This window comes from Cyanistes caeruleus, chromosome 20, assembly GCF_971803275.1.
Source record: "Cyanistes caeruleus chromosome 20, bCyaCae1.hap1.1, whole genome shotgun sequence".
NCBI lineage: Eukaryota > Metazoa > Chordata > Aves > Passeriformes > Paridae > Cyanistes > Cyanistes caeruleus.
Genome location: NC_141720.1, coordinates 4,460,826 through 4,484,218, shown reverse-complemented (window position 1 = coordinate 4,484,218; position 23,393 = coordinate 4,460,826). Strand labels below are relative to the sequence as shown.

The following is a 23,393-nucleotide window of genomic DNA, read 5'->3' as shown; positions in this document are numbered from 1 at the left end:
TCTGCTCTTTTTAATTCTACTGAAAAGATGCAATAAACCCTCCAACGCAACTGGCCAAAAGCAGTACTAAGAGCTATAGTGACAAGAAAAAGTTTTATTGCTTCAGAAGGCTTTCATGAGAGAACAAGCCCTCGATGATTATGGAAGAGGCAGGGAAAAAGGGACAATAAAAGGCAGGGAAAAGGGACTCCTTTCCCTTCCTTTCTCGCTCTGCTGTAGTTTTGCTGCAGGCCAGCAGGAGGCAAAGCTCCCTCCTTCAGGAACAAACGGGAACCAGCCTCTACCATTTTGTCCTTTCACTCCTCACTTCTGTTCCTGTGTCTAACAACCAGGATCCCATTATCCCTCTGAGCTCCTGCTGAGAACTGCATTCATACTCTAGTACAACTGCAGCCCGCCACCAAAGGGATCCCAGGGCTGTTAATATGGGAATAAAGCCACCATGTAGCACATGATGTTTAGAAATCTCTCCCGTAGCAAGAAGTGGAAGTTTCCTAGGTACAGAGCCCACTAATCTCTCTGGAGCCCCTCTAGAGAGGATTTTTTTTTTCTAAAACCCTCTAGGTTTTAGGAAACCTACCTGTTTCCCAGCTGAATACCACTCAGCGTAGTTGTTCCGTCTCTGCTCACAAACAACCTCAAGTTGCTGTCTGCAGATAGAAAAGGAAGACAGACATCAAAATCCAGAACTACTGAGGCTGCCAGGAACTCCCCTCCCAGACACACAATCAGCAAAGAACAAGTGTGTCTCAGCAGATGCACATCCACACTTTCTGGTGGTGTTCCCACAGTTGTTGAGCCCCTGGGAACTCCTTTCCTTGCTCCAAAAGGGAGCCTCCACACATGAAGCTTTGGAAGAATAAAAGCAGAGATATTAATTCAGCCATACTCCCCCAGCTGCCTTTTTTTAAGGCAATTCCATTGATGCAAATTCTTGGTCAGCTTACGCACATCTGAACAGATGAGGGGCCTCACACTGCTTTGGTAGAATCACTGGAGGAGAAGCTCAGTCTGTTCTGCTGGTGAGAGGCAGCTGCACTCAGTCTAGTTCTAACCCACGCTGAGAGAGGTAAAACTCCCCACATGGTAAGAGTGCTGCCATGTGCAACAATTTAAGGTGACTAATGATAAATTAACAAAGCACAGATAAGAAGCTAGGCTCAAGTTTAAAACTTGACAGAGAAAACCTCAGATGGAAAAATCAGACTAGAGATTGATTTCTATGCTAAACTGGAAAATGAAAGTGAAAAGAAAAGCAGTTATATTATTAGTTTTCTCCTAACAGATGCTGTGACTGCAATGGAGAAAACCACTTCATAAGCTCTCTGACAGACCTGACCACCAGCACATGGTAACCCATGTTTCTGTAGAGATGTGCTGCTTCCCCTCTAGTTGTGCTCTTCTCTTTTGACAAATACCCTTGGCCTGACCTGGACAAAAGGCACTAGAGCAGTGCAGACAGCTGATGCAACTGATCTCCACTGCACTGAGAATCAGTGTTTTTCCTCTCTCTCCCTGCATGTTTCAGCTACTATTCAATCTCTGCTGTCATGTGTGGAACAGCAGCAAGTGCTATCTGTAAATACATGTACAGCTCTCACACCCACGTGGTTAATCTACCACAGAAACATCCAGCAAGCACTGAAAGCAAACAGCTGTCAAAAGGAGAAGGGAGCCCATGGCAGATCAGATCTGACTGTAAATGCTTGGCAGCCTTGTGAAAGAACAACCCAGACATCCCCTCTGAGGCTTCTCCTCTCACCTTCAGTATTGCTGACATCTGTGAAGTCCTGACTCTGCATTATTTTCTCCACTATATCATCAGCATCGATCCTGGTGTCATCCACTCGGGTTGGGTGACTCTCCATTGAATCCTTTTTCCTCCTGGCAAGAGGAAATACAGGAAAAGCTAACTCAGCCTTTCAAGACACAGACTTCTACACACTGCCCTGCTTCTCTTGGCCACAATCTCCTCCTCAGTGGCCACAATCTGATCCACTGCTGCCCAAAGACAAAGGAGCAGGTTCTCTCCTTCCCAGAGAAATGTCTTTGCTCCACGTTACTCACCGGGAGGGTCTGTCCAGCAGGAGGGGTGGTCGGGGGGGGCGAGGTGGCTTCTCCAGTTTGTGTTCCCTCTCCCCCTCGGGATACTCCACGGTCATGCTGAGCCCCCCGGAGGCGCTGCTGCTGGTGGACGTGTTCCTGCGGTGGGTCAGGTCGGACATGCTGGAGGAGCGGGAGTGCTCCGTGCTGTAACCTGCCAACACACAGGGATTGCAAACCTCATCTGCTCCCGTTCCTGGCAGCACAGCTAAAGGGCAGGGCAGCTTCACAGCAGCACTTCTGCCCCTGCACACAGAGGTTCAGACTTCTGTGAGCTCATCTGCAGAGACTCAGCAGGAGGCTGGTATTACAGAGCAGGGTGAGAGAGATGGCTGCAAATCACTCTCACAGGAGCTTGTTGCAGAAAGGAAAAGGGATGGCAGAGCTGTGTGGATCAGTGGTTACCAGAGATCTTGGACTGCTGGCTGGCATAGCTCGAGTTCCGTGAGTGCCCTGAGTGGAAAACTTCCTCTGGGCTGGACAGGTTCTGATCCGACTCTTCTGGGACACCTGCCAAGGAGAAGAGGACACTGCTCACACCATAACCAAGCCAGCACATGGTGCACTGATCAGATGAGAGTGGAGGCTGATCTTGGGATGACAGATCAAGGAAAGTGCAGTCTACTGGCCAGAGCCCTGCTGTACAGGGCTTACAAACACCCAGGGAGTAGGGAAGATCACAGTGAGCTTCTCTGACAAGTTTATCACTATTTCTATCCACCACATGAATTTACAAGCATCTCTGCACGCTTGTAGAATCTAGAAGGACAAGTAGTGTCTGAAACACTATCCATAGTTAAAAGCATCAAGCTAAGACCAAGTAAGCATCAGATGGCCATTGGCAGTAAAGTATTTCAACCTCTGGGTTTTTTTTCTGCATTACCTTTCCCTTTCTATTACTTGTGAGAGTCTGTAACATTTAAATAATCTCTGAATTTGCTAAAGGCACTTCAGCATAACCCCTGCTCCTTTGCAAGTCCTGCTTGTCTCTCTCACAGGAAGCTTATCCAGAAGTGCACAAATGTAACACATTAGCCAGCTTTTTATGAACACCACTTGCACCACGTGCTCTGTCACTGAGGGGATGAGACTTGAGTGCTATTTTGGTGCAGTGTATCTGCCTGCACATTTGGAATGTGCTGGGAAGAAAAAAAAAACTGATGTGAAAATGCAATGCCCTTGAAAACAGCTCATAGAGAAGCCAAAGAACTACATCAGCAGCTGGAACAAGGCCACTAGACCTTAAACCAACCTCTAAAACCTTCAGAGGAACTTTTCTGGAAGATAAATCTGAACAACAGAATAACTGAGTATAGAACAATGGTAAGTGTCATTGAACACAGTGGAAAGCAGGGATGAGTGCAGTGCATGAATTATTAAATCCCCAGCAAAAAGAACAAATTGCTTTATCTCCACTAACAGAAATACACATGTGGCAAATATTCAACCTTCCTCTCCTCAGTTACACTTAGATGGCTTTGTTATTCTCAATATTCTTAATGAGTAATGGGGTTGAGGATGGGTGTGGGAAAACATGAAAAATAAAGAATTTCTGTGCTTTCAACTGCTGGGAAAAACAAAGGAGTGTCCAGACACAGACACACATTGCATGGCTCCAGGGTGGGCATTCAGACCTGAGCTGAGAATGGCAGTTCTTGGCTTGCTCTGGCGCAGGGAGCCAATTGTGGAGGAACTGCTGCTGCTGGTGGTTCCCTCACCCTTGCAGGTCAGCTGCAGAGTAGAGTCCTGCCCTGGGATGGTGATGGATTTGGCGGTGGAAGGAGGCCTGAAATCAGAAGGCAATGAGGTTACAGACTGCCAGGCAGGGAACAGCTATCATTCTGTCTATCCCACCCTTCTCAGTAGGGGGAAGCTGGCAGCCCTCTGAGCAGCAGCTCAAATGGGATGTTGGGTTTTGTTTTCCTACATGCAAGACTGGTGTCTTCCCTATCTTGGACTGCATTATAAGAAAAATCAAGTTTTTGAGGTAAATTAAAGCAAAAAGGGCCCATTCATTAATTTACATAGGATAACAGGCTCAGAACTTGCACTGTCCTCCAGGACACCATCCAGAGCTGCTCTTTCACTCCCAACACGTGTCCACTGGCCAGCTGGCTTCACAAACAGGAACCAGTTTGCTGTTGTCCCACTCTCAATTCCAGCTTCCTTTCTTTTACACCTCTTTGGCCAAAATGCAACCTTTTATCCCAGCAACCCTGTGCCCCTATGAGAGCACTTTTATGACAATCAAATGACCTTTCCCTTTTTTAACTGACTGTTAAACTCCTTTTCAGTGAAACTAAAGTGTTTTTCCAGCTGTCAGAATTATTTTTCTGGTTATTCCGTGAGCTCGCAACATCCCTTTGTAAATGCTGACTGCAGGGCAGAGCTGTGAGTGCCTGGAGCCCCCTCCCTTCCTCCAAAAGTGCTTTTGGGTGGAAGCCACACCATGTGCAGCGAGGCAAAGTAAATATTCCTGTTGGAGCCCTAACCTCCCTGTAGCATGAAGTCTGAACTGGAACTAAAGGATCATACTATGATTTTTAAGTGAGGAGAGAGAAATAAAATCTTTTGTCTCACTCAGAGCTCAGAGAGAAGATGTTACATGAAAGGGGATCTCTGCAGCATTTTGGAAGAGAGCATATTTAATGCAAGCAGCTGAATGGCTATAAAGCTTTCAGGAAACTCACAGCATGCCTTCACCAGGAAAAAACCCTCCCTAATCACCTTATCAGTGATTTGCATGCACCCAGGTGCTTGGGGGACTTTGCTTCATGGGTTTTTAAAGCTTTTACAACCTTAAGCAAGCAAACTGTTCCTGCAGCAGCTGTGGGAGCAGCCCTTTGGTCTGTCAGCTCAGCTGCTCTGCCCCTACCAATATAACCCCAGCAGGAGAAGGTTCATGGAGTGCTGCAAAGAAATTAGTGCTTGGAAATGATTTCCCAGCACAGTTTAATTCCTGTCTAACTCTAATGGATGTCATTTACCAGAAGCTCTACTGATCAAGGACTATTCCACATGCAAAGCTTCTATTTTTAGATATTTGCACATCATCAACATAAAAGGGAAAAGTGGGAATGACTGCAAAAATCCTTCAAGAAAATTAGGAGGTTTGACTTTCTGACTGAACTTACTTAGATTAAATGAATATTTATATCCTGTTCTGTGTAATTTTCAGGCATTCTAACAGTGGGACTTGCTTTCCTTGCAAAGAAGCAACAGGTATTTTTGTCAGACATTATTACCAGACATCCTAGTACCCTAGATTTAAAACATCTGTTACTGCTATAAATGTATAGTTTAAGATATACAAAACTTCTTTATTACACTTCCTTCTGAAGTAGCAATTTTACAGACTCAGAGGACACTGATTCTGGGTTTAAAAGTATCAGAAAATACTGCAGCATTATGAAAAGCCAGTCACAAAACAAACCTACCAAAAATTATGCAGCATTTTTAACAAGAATTTGAGTTACTTTACACACCCCAAGCTAACTCCTAAAATTAGACCTTTTAGCCCAGAATACAACTGCTACAAGAGTTGGCCTCAGGGTAAAGCTTTCTTCTCTCAGACTGTTGGGAGGCAATATGAAATATTCCTTTGGGCACCTGGCAGCCCTGCTGTGTAGTCACACCTTCCAGCATATCACAGCAGGGCTGAGATTTGTGATGCTGCACTGTGGTGTGAGGGAAGAGGTGGCCAGGATATTCATTGATTCATCAACAATTCTTTAAGCAGCAAAACTGCTCCACAGCCTGTACTTATTCTTTCCTATCATTATCCATTAAAAAACACCACATTACTGCAATTTCTCTGCTAATTAATACAAGTTGTGAGCCCTGAAGAAAAAAAAAAATTAAAATGATTCAGCCTTAAAGTATTTTTGTTGCTGTTTCAATCTCCCATTATATGTGCTGAAGCGTGTCCGCTTCCAAGACTGTTTTCTTTATTGACCTTTCTCCTCTTGGAGGTCAGTGAAACCAAGCCCAGAGCCATGAGAAATTCTATCCTTCAGGCAAAACATGAAGTTTGTAATCAAAATCTACTGGTTTCCAAAACCTAAGTTGCACCAGCCGGGAAAATACTGTGCACAGCAATCAAAGCTGGGAAATCCAGAGCAGAGAACAAAAACAATTACTAGCACAGGCTGGCTATACTTTTCTGGCTGATTCAACCAGTTTTACTGTATTTCCCAATATCTTTTCCCCTCTCTTCATCAATTTTAGTGTCTGCCCAGAATGGGGTAGAGCCAGGAACTCACGTTTTGAAGCAGGGGTCCCCAGAGAGCAGGGACATTCCGATCGTGACCTGGAGAGGAGACACAAGGCACATCATTAGCCATGCTGCACTGAGCTCCTCACTTCCCAACAGCCAGGAGGTCAAGGGCTAGGTGTAAAGATCAGCCAGATCTAGCTCCTTTCCCAAGGAAATCAGCTTCAGGGATTTAGCAAAGTATTTCCCTCCTTGGCATCAGTAACTCCAAGTGGCAGTGGCTCAGCAGGACACCACCAGGGCCACGCTGACAATGCATCGTAACAACCTTTTCCCTCCCTCCTGTTCCTGGTTTCTTTGTCAAGGGTCACTGCTTGGCCAAATCATTGCCAAATTATCAGAGGGCAACTCTGATAATGGGAAGCTTCTCAAGTCAGTCTAGCAGCACAAAAGCAAAATCACATCTCCACACATAACAGGACCTTCTCTCAGGCCTGGCACGGCACTGGGATCTCCCCAAAGTCCTAAATAGGTTTTCTACTGTGTAAGTTCTAGCTGTTGTACCTTTAGGATGGAGTTGTCCTGTCGGGTATTCTTAGTATCGTATCCTTCCAGCAAGCAGCAACGGACAGTGGATCCAGAGCCTGCAAATTCTGCCAGATTTAGATCAGCAAAGCCCAGCTGTAGCCAAGAAAACAATGGAGGGGAAGGTGAGAGAGCAGCCATTACACCATAAAGGTATACAAAATGTCACACAGAACAAAGGGAGAGAACACATCTGTGAGCAAGGACACTAACAGGAGCCAGGACGCAGAGTCGTGGCTGTGAAGTTTCCCTGTTCTTGAGCATGGACAGGGTCACATTCCTAATCCCAAGCTATATGGACACTTGGAGGCCTTCTGGAAGCCAAGCCCACATGGAGGAAGGGTGTACAGTAGTGGTGGTGGCCAGGACAGTGTTAACCAGCCTGCAGCCATTGCATAACTAAGGACATGGAAAGCACTAGGTCAACAACGTGGAAAAAACAGAATCACACATACACAAACATAATAAGGCACTCTTTGTATTGGGCCATCCCAGAATGCAGTGGAGCATGTGAACCAGAAGATGAAAGGATATTGTTACAGGGGGAAAGTGACACCATCCTGAAAAAAACAACTGAGACTATGGGCACAGGGAGCTGGAGGCCCAGAGCCATGTGGCACTGCCTGTGCCTCACCCCTCAGAGGCAGCTGCTGGGCTGGGCAGCTCCTCCTCAACACTGCTGAGGTTTAACTAGCCAGGGGTTTGTTTTGACAGGCAGAAGGGAAGAGAAATATTTGGAGAGATTTAGTTGTGAGCTCTCTAAACCTTCTCTAACAAATGGGAAGCAAACAGGGAAGGTGACAAAGCCGAAGATCACACGCATTTTCAAAAAGGGCACGGATCTCTCCAGAGTAAATACAAACACAATGAAGAGCACCTTTTTTTCCCTGCCCTAATCCCTGGTGTAATAACAGAGTGTTTCAAAGAAAAAGTTATAGCTTTTTTCATGCACAGCTTTAGGAACAGAAGGCAGTTGTGTCTCATCTCGTGTGATCAGGAAGACATGCTGTACTCTGTACGTGGCCAAAGCATCCAGGCGTGGAGCATCTGCGTCACATCAACAACAGGTCAGCTCCCAGGGGAACAGGGAGCACAGGTGGAGCAGCAGCAGGTCGTTCTGTGCTCTGCAGCACATCCCTTCTGCCCTGCTGTTGACAGCTGGATGACACAACTGAACTGAGAACCCCAACAGTAGCACCATCCTATGGAATTGTGGTGACTCTGTCAGCTGAGGGAGCTGATAGAGTCACAGTACAAAAACAGTCACTGCCAGAGGAACCCTGGTTCCCACTGTTCCAAGTCAAGAATCACGGTCTGCTCCAGACACATGACTGAGGGGGATACAGCAGCAAGATTAATATAGCTGCTTCCTTCATCCCATTCTCGAAGGGGAATTTCTGATTGCAAACTGAAAAAAAAAAAAAAAAAAAAAGTGGGATAGAGAGGGAACCTTTTATCAGCATAAAAAGAAGGAAAAAAAATAACCTTTCTCCCTCTCTTCTCACTTCTTAAGAATTCCTTTAATCCAAGTGTTTCTTCAGCCCTTGCTACAGAAATTTCTCTGTCTCTTCCAGCCAAGGGCTATGCTGTTTGCTAATTATTCACCAATAAGGAAAAAACCAGTGCATTATTATCTCTTAGAGATAAACAGGACAGAGGAAAGGCACACAGGGAGCTGCAATTCATCACTGGGACAAAAACACAGCACCACCACACCAGAACAGCATGGCACAGGGGTGGCTCAGACCCAGATCCCTCTTCCTCCACCACAGCACTAAATTCTGAGGAGATCAACACTGGAGCAGAGTGTGGGAGAACCCTCCAGCAACCCACATGGCATGCTGAGGTCAGAAGCTCTTTCAGGAAGCAGACTCCCAGTATATAGAGGAAAGATCCCTTAACAAAAGGATGTTTTCAGCTATAACCTTTCAGAATAGTTTCCTCAGTTTTCCAGCCAGCTGATGGTGTTTCTTCCAGCTCAGGGAAAGAGTTTCCGCTCTATCAATCCTTCCTGTCGTCTTCCGCTCTGTCACCCCTGACACCAAGGTGACATTCACGTCAAAGCTGAAGGTGTGCAAGTCACTGGAAACTGCCTGGAGCACAAACAGCCCCTGCTGATGGGGGACCAGGTACAGAGGGCATTCACAAGTTTAATTTTCCTCTACATCTGCTGCCATGACTGGAGAAGTTCTCAGCTGAATTAGGATAGTTTAAAAAGGTGGGGACTCACGGTGTAAAATGGGAAAAAAGCTGCATGGACATGCACCACAGACTTCTGCTAGAAACATTAGGAAGCCCAAATCAGTTCTGTCACGAGGACCTGCCTGGAACAAGCCTGGTCCACAGGGCAAGATTGCAATCACCCTTGTCTGGTGTGACATCTCTCATTTCTGAGCTGCTTCAGATCATCTTTGCTGAGAACACATCTGTCTTTTTCACAGGAAACCAAGCAAGATACCAGCCCAAGAGATAACAAGCACTTGAGATTGGGTCTCCAGTTCTGGGCTGGGGGAAGTAAGTCTCTTAAATGCCACTAAACACAACTGGAGACTGAGTGAAAAGGAAGTAGGTTAGAACATGACCTGAATAAGGTCTCCAGGTTAACTCCACTACAGAAATGTGCCTTCAGGCTTCCTTTAATTCTGCCTCCTGTGGAAAGTTTGAGGATGGACACTGCAGGAGGCAAAGGATGATGCATTTACTATGTCTCTTCCTCCAGCTATGCTTCTCTCCCTGAACATGCAGCTCTGCAGAATGAATAACCTTCCCACAGTGTGAATTTAGTGAAAGAGAAACTGATGGTCCTAGAGACCATGTCCTAACTAGCAACCAAAAAGGAACGATGTGGGCAGCCACACTGCCTTCTCCCACCCAGCACAGCAGAACACAGGAGCTAGCACAGTACACCCTTCACAGCCAGTTGCCTCCATGGCCTCAGAAGGGATATTGATGAGAAGGAATTCTTACATGGCTGTGTTTGACCAAAGCATCTGTTTATTAGAAGCCAGCAGCAGTGACTCATTTGCAAACAAACATGATTTTGGGCACTGTGTGAGCTCAGCTTCTAAGCCAACATTGTCTCTTGATCCAACACAAGGAGGAGAAGGGGGTGGCCCATTGTCTGTCCCACAGCACAGACAAGAAAATGGAAGGAAGAGAAATCAAGACTAAGATCCCTGCTGATCCGTTTGGCTTTTGCCTCAGTGTCTCTTGTGCTTTGGCAGGCAGTGATTTCTGCTGCAGCCTCCTGCCTGCACTCCTGAGGCAGCGAGGTGCCTGCCTCAGCTGGCTGCTGCGCTCTGGAGAACAGAACTGGAGTCTGTTTCTTTATTAAAGACATGCTGCCAGAAGCCAGAGAGTTCACATCTGACTCAGAACTTCCCCAAAGTTTGAGGACATGCAGATCATCTCTCCAACCCCCATCTCAAATCCACATCCAGTGCAATCTGGATCCTGTCCCAGCAAGTCGAGTTTTTCGGGAAATCTCTTAACTCAGACTTAGCCTAAGAACTAATGAACATCTCTCCAGATTGGTCCACTCAGCAGCCACTGGTTTCTAAAGGGTGTAAAGCACTAGCAGGAGACAAGACCATCATCACTCTGTTACATTTGCCCTTTCTGTGCTCTTACCTTTGAGTAGGTTTTTCCGCCCTTCAGCTCCTATATTGGGAGACAAAACAAAACAGGAAAAGCAGCTATTATATGTGCTGGGGCAACAGGGGGAAAGTCATTACTCAGTCCTGCAATCTGCTCTCTGGATTCACAAGCCTCTTTCTCAAGGGTTACCACCACCTTGGTGGCTCCCATCCTCCATCAAGGACTCTACTTGGAGAGAGAGGCTCCATTCCAGCATATCCTGTCCCAAACAATCTTTCCTTCCCACCACAGTACACACAAATTTTCCTGCTGCCAAAAAACAGCCAGTAACCAACTACTGGTGGCACTACCTGCCAGAAGCAAAGCTGGATGCTCACCTTACGGACAGAAACTCGGCAGATGCAGGGGTCCAGGAGTCCTGTGGCAGGGTTGGCACTCATTTTACACACAAAGGTAAATTTCTTTTTCCAGCGGACACAGTTTTCCTGAACTTCCTCTCTATGAGAATGAAAAAAAAAAAAAAGAAAAAAAAGAAAAAAAGAAAATCAAAAATCAAATAAAGGTACGAAGCCGAATCAAGACCAACTATTAAGTATCTTTTTTAATGACTGGCATCCTAGCCCATAAAGATCCTCTACAACTGCTTGGTTCACCTGAAACTGCACCACACAAAACTGTTAAGTTAGCATCAAGCTTTTCACTAGTCAATGCAGGCAAAATCCACCCAGGTTACAGAAATACTAATCATCTCATCAACAGAATTTGCCTTTAAAACTCTCACAAACTCTCTGACATTTCCTGCTCAGCCAGTTTAGCTCATTCACTGTCCGGCCTAGATGGAGCAAATCTCCATACCTGAACTGGGCTGAAGGTTCACAAGCTTATCTCCCTCCAGCATGTGTTTGTACAGCCTCTGCACAGCAAACTGCTGTGTGTCCTGGATGGTCTGTCCTTCCCTGCTCCTCAGGCTGGGACTGAACCGGTGAGGATGGCAGCTTGAGGGAGGGAGGACAAAAATACATGTGGAAATGCTCCTGGTGCAAGCAGACACGGTCACATGAAGCAAACACTGTGCTTCAAATGCTGCAGGGGTTCAGCTCGGGAAGAGGTGGTTTTGCTTGCACAGCTTCTGAGCAGACCATCCTGATCTCCTGGGTGAGTGGAGAAGCACATGGCTCTGGCATAGCCTGAGCCTGCAGGAGGAAGAGAAGAAGCCTTCCTGAATACAGGAACCACTTCAGGTACAGCTCTGGCTTCTGCACAGCCCTCAGGGGAAGCTGGATTTTACCTTTCCAAGGAGGCTGCTAAGGAGCCTGGAAAGGTGTGTGGGTCCTTCCACAGGGCTCTGGTTCCCCACTGAGCCTCTGCAGGACCTGATCCATTTATGGCTCAGAGCTTGGCCCTCAGCCAGTTCACTTCTCAAAGCAATGAGGCCGGTGGAGGAAGGGAAGGCACTGCTGACAGCTTCGAGGTTTGACTCTTATCTCTCCTAGCACAGGACAAAGGGGCAAGGACAGCTGATAAACTGTTTGCTTTAGCAGGGAAAGGGAGGCTTCCCACCATCTGACCCAGGCATGGGATTAGCAGCCATCCCATGGCAATCCCTTGGCAATCCCAGCCAAAGGGATTGGTGGCAAAGGGGAGAATGATCAGCCTTGATTGTGTCTCCAGCCCTTCTGGGAAGGAAAGGGAAGAAGCTGTAGCTCACGTTGCCGTTAGGGCAAGCTCAAGGAGAGCCCAACAGGACAGATCCAGGGACTCGATCCTGAGCCACAAAGTCCCTGCTAGTCCCCCAAGACATTCTGTGGGACTGAATGTGCCAGCCAAGACAGACACAGAGAACAGAAAAGGAGCAGCTGACAAATAACTGAAACCTGTAATCCTCTGTAATGCAGATAAAGGCTGATCATCCCTGTTTAAAACAAGAGAAAACAGAAGGCAAAAATTCCATCAAGGTAGAGAACTTAAATCCCTTCCAGACAGAGCCCAGGCTCGCTATTGAAGTCAGTAAAAAGTGAGACATCTAAGTGCCAAAAATACCTTTGAATCTGGGATTATTAATTCAAGATGAGATCTGGTTCTCATTACTCCATTCAATTTATCCCAGCTCTCTCAGACAGGAGGAAGAAACACATCCAGAGGGATTAAAAAGGTTTTGCCTATAATAAAATATTCACCATGCCAGCCAAATTAGGCATGTTATGTTTCATATATGGGTGCCTTAAACCTGCCTCAATAATAAGCATCTTAAATGACCTAAAGGAAGGAAAAACTCAAGATACAGGTGAGAAAAGGTATGCAACAGAATGGAAAAACACCTGTGAACACATGCTTCGGGAACACAAGGCAGGTACAGGGTGATGCAGGAAACACTGAATATTTTAGCAACATTAGTCACCTTTGGAAAGGAACTGCTATTTTCTAGAAAGCAAGGCTAATGCTAAAGCTACTACTGACACCAGAGCTCCAAGTGAATGCTGGGAGTCAGCAACAAGATGTTTAATCAGACAGCAGCACAGTGGTGCACACCTTGTTCCCAACCCTGATCAGAGCTCTAACCCCTGCCAGACAAGAGCATGCACAGGATGAAGCTCCAGCTCCCAGAGCACAGCCTGGCTCCCACAGCTGTGGGATCAAGAGCTGCTCTAGCATGCGAGTTTCCTTACTCAGGAGTTCTTGCTTGTTTTACAATGCAGCCATGATTAAGCATCTGCTGGATGCTGCTAAGCCAAATGAAGGCTAATTACTTCAAAACGTAGTAAAAAGTACTGATTAGCAACGAAGAGCTCCATAGCTAATTTGCCTTTAGCGTAAGCTCTAACAGACATTCTGCTTCTTATTAAGAATGTCCATTGGCTTTCCAGAGCTGCTGTAGATACCACACAGTGCAAGGGATTAGAAACAGCATTTGGGGGTGTTATGCTACCCACAGCACTGTGATCATGAACCTGAGCTGCAGGTGCACACACAGCTTGGAGGTTTTGAGCCTTTGGAACAGTTTGCACAGGGCAAGAAGGGGTTTATAAGATAAAATCCAGAGCTGCTTTCCAGTCACAAGTTTCACAATCATTCAATAATGAATTTCAACTTTTTATTTGTTTTTTTTTTTTTACTTTAAAGGGTGGGGGCTGGGTCTGTATCATTAGACAAGCAAGCAACAGCTCTATTGTTTCAAACCGAACTCTAAGAAATTAGTTCCACATTTCCAAAAGATGGCATGTGGAGAAGCAATGGGCTTTGCCTATCCACCTCCCTTTGAGCTATCGTTAGGCTGGTAATTAGAGAACACTAAAATAGGAACAAAAAATAAAAAAGGAGAACTCAGATGATGAGCAGTTTTGTATTTAGCCCTGCAATATTCTCTGATGTAGAATTAGAAACCATCATAGAGAAACAAAAAACACCCCAGAAGTACGGTGAGGGCTGCACTGAGAGAAGTCTTCTTTCACCCTGAGCACAAGGCAACTAAAAGTAAAGCAGAAATGAACAGCTTAAAACCAGAAGTGTCTAATTTTAAATTTTACTCTGTATTTGGAGAACCAGAAATAGTTCACACCAATGCCATGTCTAGGTGCCAATTCAACGGGTCTTCAGAAGTTTTATTTTAAAAAAAGCTGTCTGTATGATTTTGCAAAAAGACTCCCAGACGGTTGAATCTCTGCCAAGCTAAGCTTTGCCCTCTTCTGACTTCAGACTTATTCAAAGCTGTGTAATTACTCTTTCCAGACCAAAATATACCTCCTCAGAATAAACCAGTGCAGTCCTGTGGCAGCTTTTGTGAAAAGTGTTTTGGAAAGAGCTTTGTGAGGTTTTCTAATTCAAGAGCTGCTCATCTACCTCCAGCTGGAGGAACAGTTTTCTGTATCCCTCATCCATCATCCTACCCTTGAGAGAAGATTTACCAGAAAAAGAGCAGCTGGAAGATGCTTCACCATAGCATGGTGAGAATTCAAGTAATGGAACGATGCACAGCAGGGACTCACTGCTTCACCTGCCTTTGGAGAGGCAGCAGTGAACTCAGTGATTGCCTCCAAGGCCACTTTGGGTTGCGATTTCACACACAGCTCTGGAGAAAGGCAAAAAACCACAACAAACCTTAAAGAAGAGATGTTTCCCAACTGTGATTTACATGCCATGGACAGACTAGCACTGTTGCAGAAACTGCAAGGCTCACTCTGAATTCAAGCTGGTAAAGCAAACATTTCTAGAAAAAGGCCACGTACACAACCCATGCTATCTTGGGCTACTGTGAACCTCTCTCCCACATGAAAACCCAGCTAATGAAACACTAGAGCAGAGATTAAAACTTCTATTTACAGACTCAGAGCTGAGTTGTGGGTATCAACCTTCCAACACAACACCCGCTGAAACACTTTTGCTTTGCTGAAGCATTTAGAAAAGCAGATGTTTCACTCTTGCTTTATGGCAGTTGTCACACATAAGATAGTGTCATAAAAAGGCAACAGACTCACTGGAAGGGCTGCAGCAATAAAAAATAGCTTTTAATGTCAAGCATTTCACTAGAGCAATGTGTCTCAGTCTAATGTTTCATGCATGGGGCAAATGTGGGAAAACCTCAGGCTGAATGGAACAGTATAGAGATAAGCACACACAAAGAGCTTTTTATTCAGATTTACTCCTCCTTGTTACACAGAGGGGAAGGGTAAGCTTTCCTATTTCTGATGCTCAGTCCACATGCTCACTGTCCCCCCTCTGAGATGTGGATCTGTGTCAGAGCCTTCAAGCAGAACTAATCCCCCTCTCAGCAGACCTAGTCCTCTGCACCCTCCTCCCTGGTTCACCACTGCAGCAGGAGCAGCAATATCTTATCTGATAAGGCACAGGAGAGATAATACCATTTTAAAGAGGCTGCCAAGCCAACTCCCAGCTCAGATTCTTTTAAGTGCAATGAAAACCAGCCCTTCAAGGGGCCCTGACACACACCAGCAGCGGGTCTTCTGGGGAGCGAGGGAACACAATTCCTGTAATGCAGGTACAATCCCCTCAGTCATAGAGGGGGATAAAGAAACAAAAATATCATGTTATTTCATCAGATCGCACCTGAAAGGCATCTTCTACACCATTTCTTTACACAGCTCCACTTTCATCTGCAGAGACACAGCTAAAACAGTCTCATCTAATCTCCAGCCCTTCCAAAGGCTGAATTAGAGCAGAATCACTGACACTCCTGTGGCTTGGCAAAGCTGGGAACAATCCTGCATTTTGCTCCAGAGAAGACAGTTACTATTTTAACCAGGTTATCTAGTGCAAAGCTGTAGGAAAGACGTTTGGTAAGAGCAAGGAAAAATCCCTGAAATGCCTGTTTCGAAAGTGACTTTCTAAGATGCTCAGGAACCAGTATTTCCTTAGAAAGCAAAACTAATGCTAAAGCTACTACTGAGAGCTGCAAGTGAATGCTGGGAGGCAGCTACAAGTGGAAGATGTTCAATCAGACAGCAGCACAGTGGTGCACACCTTGTTCCCAACCCCGATCAGAGCGGCATTCACAGCACACAAAAATATATCCCATCCTACTAACCCAGCAGGGCCTGCTACAAACAATGCCTAATCACTGCCTATAAAACAGGAATTGCAAAAGTGGGTGAACATACATATGTAATACAAAGCAAACCCTCATTTAGCCATTAGCTGGTTTAAATTTACAATCCAGAACCTACAGGTATCTCCAAACAACGGGTTTAGGACAAGGCACTTCACAGCAGTACACATGTTATTAAACAAAAATGCAGCTCTGAGGCTTTGCCATCCACATGCCTGGCGAGGAAAAGGAGAGGAACCCACAGTGAGCACGATGCACCGTGGGCAGACAGCACAGCAATGGGTCACACCAGTAATGTTTAGGGCTGCCAGGATCTGCTTGAATTTGTTGTCAAGCTCAGGGAGGCCAAGCACAGGCAGGAAAGCAGAAGCAAACACAATGTAGCAATAAGTGCTGGGAAGTTCAGTGGAAACACATCCCAGGAATGAAAAGTGACACACCACCATATCCCTTGGGGAACATCATACAGAATCATAAAAACCAGCTGGATATACAATGCATGAAATCCTAGTTTAACCTGGAGGCAGACGTGTGCTTTACAAGTTTACACAGAGGGGTTTTGCCTTCCCTGAGCAGAAGCAGTGCAAGGGAACTCCCAACAATAAAGTTACTCTGCTGTGCCTGAGCTTACATCACTGGCCAGAACAACTGCCAACCCAAGGAGCTGGATGTCTCCCCCTCTGCAAACAACCCCGTATTCTCCAGCTGACAAGTGCTGGTTGTTGTTCAGTAGACATGAGCAGTAATGATGGAAAAATGGCTCAGAGACAGATGATGCAGACTGTGTCACCGAGAGAACTAAGCAAGCCTTTGTCATTTGAAACAAGTCTTATTTGGATGTTTCACTGCAAGTGTTTTAAACAAGGGTTCAGAAGTACAGTCACTGCATCTACCAACCTACTCACAAAATTAACTTTTGAATTCCCAGCAAACCCATTCCAATGGCCCATGGTGAAGAAGAACACCTACCCTCATCTCCCTTGTGGCATCAGCTTACACCTGTTCAGTTCTTCATTTGCACCACAGCAGTGATAAGTAAAGGCTCTCTAAGTGCTAAACATGTACAATAACGCTTTTAGAATGAAGCAATCACACAACTCAGTGCTTTTGAGGGGGAACAAGGCAAGCTCCAAAACTTCTGTAGGGCTTCACCTGCTGTCTCAGCTCTACCTCACACCAGGAGATGGACATACATCCACTCCTGCTGCTCACTGGCAGCTGGGGAGGTGGGGAAGAGTAAAGGGGGAAGGCAGAGTAGGGGAAAGTCAGCTCAGGAAACCAGATTCCACTTACGCAGTTAAGAGCACAGGCTGTTAATCCCTACTTGACTGGACATGAGACAAATACAGGAAAAAGGATTAATAGCAATTGTACAGGGAAAAAAAAAAAAGCTATTGAAAGAAACTCCAGCCACAAGTGAAAAACCAAGGTAAGGAACAGTCAAGGCAGCTTCACTGGGGGACAGGGGATGATGACGACAGCACCAAGTATGTGAAAGGCAGCTGAGGAAAAAACTGGAGCAAAAACAATAAGGCAAGCATGAAATAAAACAGTAGTCAAAGAATGATTTAGAAATTGTCTTTAGGAATAAGCTGGTATCTAGCAGGCAAGGGATTGAATTTTTATGGCTTTAACCTTATCTCTAGAAAAAGACTATTTCTGTAAAGTGCATTTTTGGAACTGTGTGTTACAGTTCCCTCCAAGGCAGTGATCAATCTTGATAAAGGTCCACCAGTACTAGCCAGGGAGTGATAATCCCTCCTGGAGAATGGGGGTGGCAGTCAGTCAGTCACCAGAACAAAACCCTCCAGCATCAGCATTCCTAGCTGTGTATTAACAAGCTTCTTTGAAAGTAATTCAGTTATGTCTGGACTCCAGTCACATGAGCCCAGACATGTGTCTTTTGTAAGTGACAGACATGAAATGCTGCACCTCACACTATGTCCCATAGGCAAGAGCTTTCCAGTGCAGTGCATCCCACACACCCCAGATCACTGCACTGGGTAGCCAGGCTCCCCAGGACATTCAGGGCTTCTCAAACTACTGGGAGTTATTCTAGAAGAAATATTTCCATCCATTCCTTGTATCTAAATCTTAAAACTATTAAGCTCCTCCTAACGTGAATTATGTTAAAAATACTGTAAGAAAGGAAACAATGGAGGTTATTAAAAAAATCACATGCGGCTGGTGACCAAGTGCTACAGGAAAAGCTGCATAAGGAAACAAAAATTGCGCCAAATGGAGAAAGTAAGTCACAGAAAAATGACCCTTTAAAACTTAAGCTATAGAACAAGTCAGATGAGTTTTGGAAGGGTAGGCAAGGGCGGAGCAGGGAGAAGGCATGGAGAAATAAGTCTAACAGACTTGGCCGCAAGCAGCAAGGGATGTGTACATGGCACTTTAAAGATGGGACATGCCCAGCAGAGCCCCTCTGTGTTGAGGTATTTGTAATTTACATTTTCTTATCTCGAAGCAAAGAAGAAAAGCTGGACAACAGGAAAATAAGAAGAAGGGAGTGTAACAGTAAATGCTGTGCAGTACATCTATTGTTACACACTGCGCTGAAGGCAGACCAGCCCAAAGTAACACATATCCAAGGACTTCTTGCCACATCTACAGAGCACGAGCTCTTTCTGGTCTGAGGCCAGGGATGTGTGCCAGGAGCAAAAACATCACAAGCAAAGAACTACCAAACTCTTAAGTGTAAAGAAAGGAATAACTGGATAGATGACTCAGTTACTAAAACACAAGTCTGTAATAACGTGCATATTGAATGCTGAAAGACGCATTTGCTTTTTTTGAACTCTCATCATGCACTGAGTCACCACACCAACTCCTACTTCCATTGTTCTGATAGACTGTCGGAGCTGGGTTATCCAAGAATGAGCCATGTGCCAGGATGCCAAGTCCACCACTAGTGCTTTCCTCCCGTAAGCAAATCCACAAGGATTTAATTTTCAGAAGAAACCAGAGGAGATCTGCCCTGCAGATTGTACTTGAGCGTGCCCAGGTCAGCCACCAGCTCCCACACTCAGGATTTTGTATGCCAGTGGTCCCTTCACCAGCCTGGCTCACATGTGTTGTTCCTCTTGCTTTGTGCTACCTTGCAGTTGACACCCACCACGCTCTGAGGAACTTGTCTAACTCTGGGCCAACATACCTCTTAGATTTAATATTCCACAACTACAACCACTGAACAATCAAATGTGCATAGATCAGGCATGAGGGCAACTTAACTAAGTTATCTCTTATGAACTCTAACCTATACCTCCTGTCCAGCCAGTTAGACTTAGAGGGGGATGAAAAAACCCAAGCTGAGAGAATTCCCTGTTACTGGGGAATGAAAGGCACAGAAGGAGAGTTGTTCAGGCTCATTACCAACAACTGCACAGTAAACCCCACAAAAATTAAAATAGGATGGAAAAAAATCCCAACTCTTCCAGGGCCAGTTGGCCCTTTGGACAAATCACAATTCAAATTTTCCCTGTGGTTCTAACAGATTGAGGAACTAAAGCTTCAGAAGGTCCCAAACACTTCAGAAAACCTCTAAAGTTTGCTCTGTACAGATGCTTACAAGATTAAGGTAGAATAACACAGTAAATTTCTGAGCCAGTATGTGTTTCTGTATCACAACGTGGCATTTCTCGAAAGCCTTTTCACTTCTGGCAGACCACAGATGTAAAATGAAGATTTGTTGTTTATCTGTTGCTGGTGTATTTATAAACTTTCTTCATCCCCTAAGTGTTAGCTGTCATTCTGAGAGGTTCCAGATTTGCATTTTGCTGACTAAATTTAAACTTCCAAAGAAGAAAGACAGCAACATAAACTCCACCAAGAACTCTGATATTGTGACCACTTCACAGGGCACAAGACATGGCTACAACTCTGAATTTCAAGAAAGCTAGCTTTGAACACAAGATGCTTTTAAGAAGAAAAAGCTGCTTTTAAAGAAAAAAGCTGCCTTTCAAAACCAAAATAAAAATCAACACCTGCCCCTCAAGGTGAGAAAAAATCCAGACATGGGTCAATTCAACCATGGGTCAATCAAAGGCCAAGGCTTTGCTAGGATAGTAAATCTGGCAAATGAAAACTCAGAAGGGAATCCACACAAGACTAGGAACAACATCACTAACACAAGTGATGTGCCGAGACAAATGTTTTTGCCTCTAAGGCAGATTTAGGGCACGTGAAGATGTAACGATGCCAGAATAGTTAAGTGACTTTTTTTGCCAATATCAACCCTGCTTCAGCTGGGAGAGTTTGCCAGTGTAGCTGTACCAGAGATGTCTTTATAGTGCAAATTAACCTGCACATGAGCCCAAGTTCATTTCTGGAATAATTTCATTAATACCGTATGATGTAACATCACTGCAATTTGGCTCAAACATGCTGAAGAGTCTTTCAGTAAATAAGCTGCCTGAAGTCAACCCTGGTGCTAAAAGTAGGTTTAGTTACCCAAGAGGTAACACCCAACCATGCTGAGACGTGTTTCCCTATGAGTCACTTCTATAGAGTACATATTTACTCAAAACAAATACAATAGCTCAGGAGAAGGCCTTTATATGTTAACAGCAACTTTTTCATTCCAGGCTCAACACAAGTGTTTTATGATGGCTCCTTTATAGAGGCACCATTCTGCAGTACAAACCAGATCACTGGTTTTATGGACAAGGTTCCAACACACTCTCCCTGAACCTCTGCCCCCACCATCAGTATCTGTCACTGCTGGTGTTTATCAGGAAAAAGGCCACTCAGCAGGAGAGGTTTGCAAATGAGAAGAGGCTGCTGAGCAAAGCTTGTTGACCCCTGACTCACCACTGTACTAGTGGTGATGGGCTGGGACTCCTAAATCTGCCTTTCCCAACTCTCCCTTCCCTTCTGCCCCAGTTTCAGTGCTAGAGAGCAGCAAGAGGGGAAATAAAAGAGACACAGCAGTTTGAGCTGATTTCACTGCTCTGGAGCCAGAGCTACAGACAAACACAAATCTCTAAGAGTGACCAATAGCTCATGGTGCCACTTGTTCTAATGAGAGAAAGGTAGTTTCATAAATTACATCTTGTTGAAAAGCAGAACATGGGAGAGCTCTGTGTTTAGTGGCAGCAGCGAGTGATGGTCAAGACCTTGGGAAATGTCAGCACAGGATCCCATTGCAGGAGCAGGTTTCTGAGGATCAGAGAGGCTTTGCCTCCTCTGTGGCTGTCACCACAAGATGTATTCAGACATGCTCCCTTGATTCTCCCCTGCTGAGAGCAAAAGATATTGGAGATCTACTGCATCACTTCTGGAGGGAAAACAACAGGAAGGTTTGCTTTGAAAGAACAGACGCATTTGCACTTACAGCAGGAAAAGTCATCACTATAAATTTTTATCAGAAACGAGAGAACAGGAGCCACAGTATGATCAGCTATAAAGCACAAAAAGGGTTTTCAATGAAGCAGAAAGGCAGCAGAGGACAGCAACAGTTGTAGGAAATACACTCCTTCCTCCACAGCCCAGTTTCGTTGCAGGAAAGAGCACTGCAGGTTACTGAAGGTACAAACAAGCAGCACTGCACATCAAAGAATTTGACATTTATATAGATGCAATAGCCTGGTGTTACCAGAACAGGCCACTGACAGGGAAAGCTTCCCTGCAGTGGGGTTACTGCATAATTAATCCGTAACACAGGCAAGCAGACAGCCTCTGCTCAGCCCTAACTGCTTAGTCTGGAGCAGGATGCTGCACTAGCAGGGGCTGACTGGTTACAGCAAGGCTGCCTAAGTGCAAATGGTATTGCCTCATTTCAGAGCAATGAAGCATTAACGGCTCTGGAAAAATTGCTGAATTATAAATATCCTACGTGCCTCCCTCGTCGTCTCTGACATGCAGGCACAGCCTAAGTGAGGATGGGAAGAACAGGAACTAGCAGGGGAAATAAGCATGATGGAAACACAACTAAACTGGAAACCCTCTCTTCAATCTACACAGATGCAAACAAAAACCTACTGAACACCATGGTGTCACACCCAACCTCACCTTTGCTGTCTCAAGCATGGATAAAGCCTCAAAGTCTGATACAATGCTAGGTAAAAACAAAATTTAAAAAAAAAAAAAAAAAATCTCTATGCCAAGGTTTTTTTTTCTGGACAAGTGTTTCCTTCCTCCTCTCCTGGCCATTTGCATTTTTATTTTGATGAACAATATTATCCCTTAAAGACTGGAAACAAAAGTGACTGAACAGAGAACAAGACAGTTGGAAAACATTGTCAGGGTTTAGTCTGGCCTCCCCATTTTGTAATCCTCACACTCCCAACTTGCAATTTGGGAGAAATGGAAACTCCATTGGCAGGCAGGAGCATAGGTAGGCAGGCACTGACCAGTCCTTTACGTGGCAGCTGGCTGAGGGAGTCTCTGTTGATCATTAACCCAATAGACATCAGTGAAACACCCTGTCACAGTCATTTCACACTAAATTGTATTCTGGAAGCAAAATGGAGGTATGTGACTACCCCAAATTGAAACCCTGAGGCCACATCCATTTCACAGGATTTTCTATTGCAGGTGCCTTGATCTGCTTGTCCATTGTACAGCCAGAATGGAGCATAGTGCTTTAGTAATTTTTGACCAGCACTAAAGAAACCTTACATTTTGTTTTCTACATTTGATACACTGAATGGCAAGAGACGGAATTCACCTCACTGAGGGAAACATGCAGCTCTAGGAAGCTCCAAAAGGAAGTTTTCTCATGTTAGTTGCTTATTTTAGAGGGCACATTTCAGGGTAATTACCAAGCACATGACTTTTGTAGGTCTCTAAAGCTGCATTGCTAATTAGTGCTGCAGCTTTCTAGCCCTTCCAGGACAGTAAATCCACATACTCTCTTCCTCCCATGTAAGCACTCACAGTGCTTTCAGGCTGAACAGATTCCATTTCTTATTTAAAGTACAGCACACAGCAGTAAAATTATTTTTAGCTTATCCTATCTCCTACTACAGTATGGGACTTCCTTCAAGGCCTCCTCTCACCAATGAGGTAGGACAAGTCCAGCCAAAGGAAAGGCATAATCCTGCTCTCTTGGCAGCTCAGCTACTCACTGTCCACAGGGAGTGTGGCTGCTATAGACTGTATATGCTACTGCTTATGCAGAACATCCTGTCTCTTCCACACCTGCCTCCTCCCAATCCTTTAGTCTCCATGTGCTTCCTCTTCATTGTCTTCCTCATCCCCATAACTCCACCCCAGTTCCTTAGCCTTACCCACTGAGCTACAGGGGTGACCCTTGACAAGCACGTGACAATGACATCCACGACAATCAGCGATTTCCAATCGTGCACAACAATTCCCTTTCTTGCTCAT

At 45.2% G+C, this 23,393-nt stretch overlaps 1 protein-coding gene across 4 annotated transcripts in view; it reads right to left on the bottom strand.

Annotated features, from left to right (window-relative positions):
- EEIG1 (estrogen-induced osteoclastogenesis regulator 1) overlaps nt 1–23,393 on the bottom strand; it is a 37,722-nt gene that overhangs the window by 5,485 nt on the left and 8,844 nt on the right. For all 4 annotated transcript variants that reach the window (XM_023938108.2, XM_023938109.2, XM_023938107.2 and 1 more), the window contains exons 3-11: nt 10,876–10,996; nt 10,532–10,561; nt 6,881–6,997; nt 6,366–6,412; nt 3,738–3,889; nt 2,509–2,613; nt 2,068–2,257; nt 1,763–1,884; nt 581–650 (exon numbers count right to left, since the gene is read on the bottom strand). In XM_023938108.2, the coding sequence (XP_023793876.1) occupies nt 581–650; nt 1,763–1,884; nt 2,068–2,257; nt 2,509–2,613; nt 3,738–3,889; nt 6,366–6,412; nt 6,881–6,997; nt 10,532–10,561; nt 10,876–10,996 (954 nt within the window). The remainder of the gene's footprint in view (nt 1–580; nt 651–1,762; nt 1,885–2,067; nt 2,258–2,508; nt 2,614–3,737; nt 3,890–6,365; nt 6,413–6,880; nt 6,998–10,531; nt 10,562–10,875; nt 10,997–23,393) is intronic.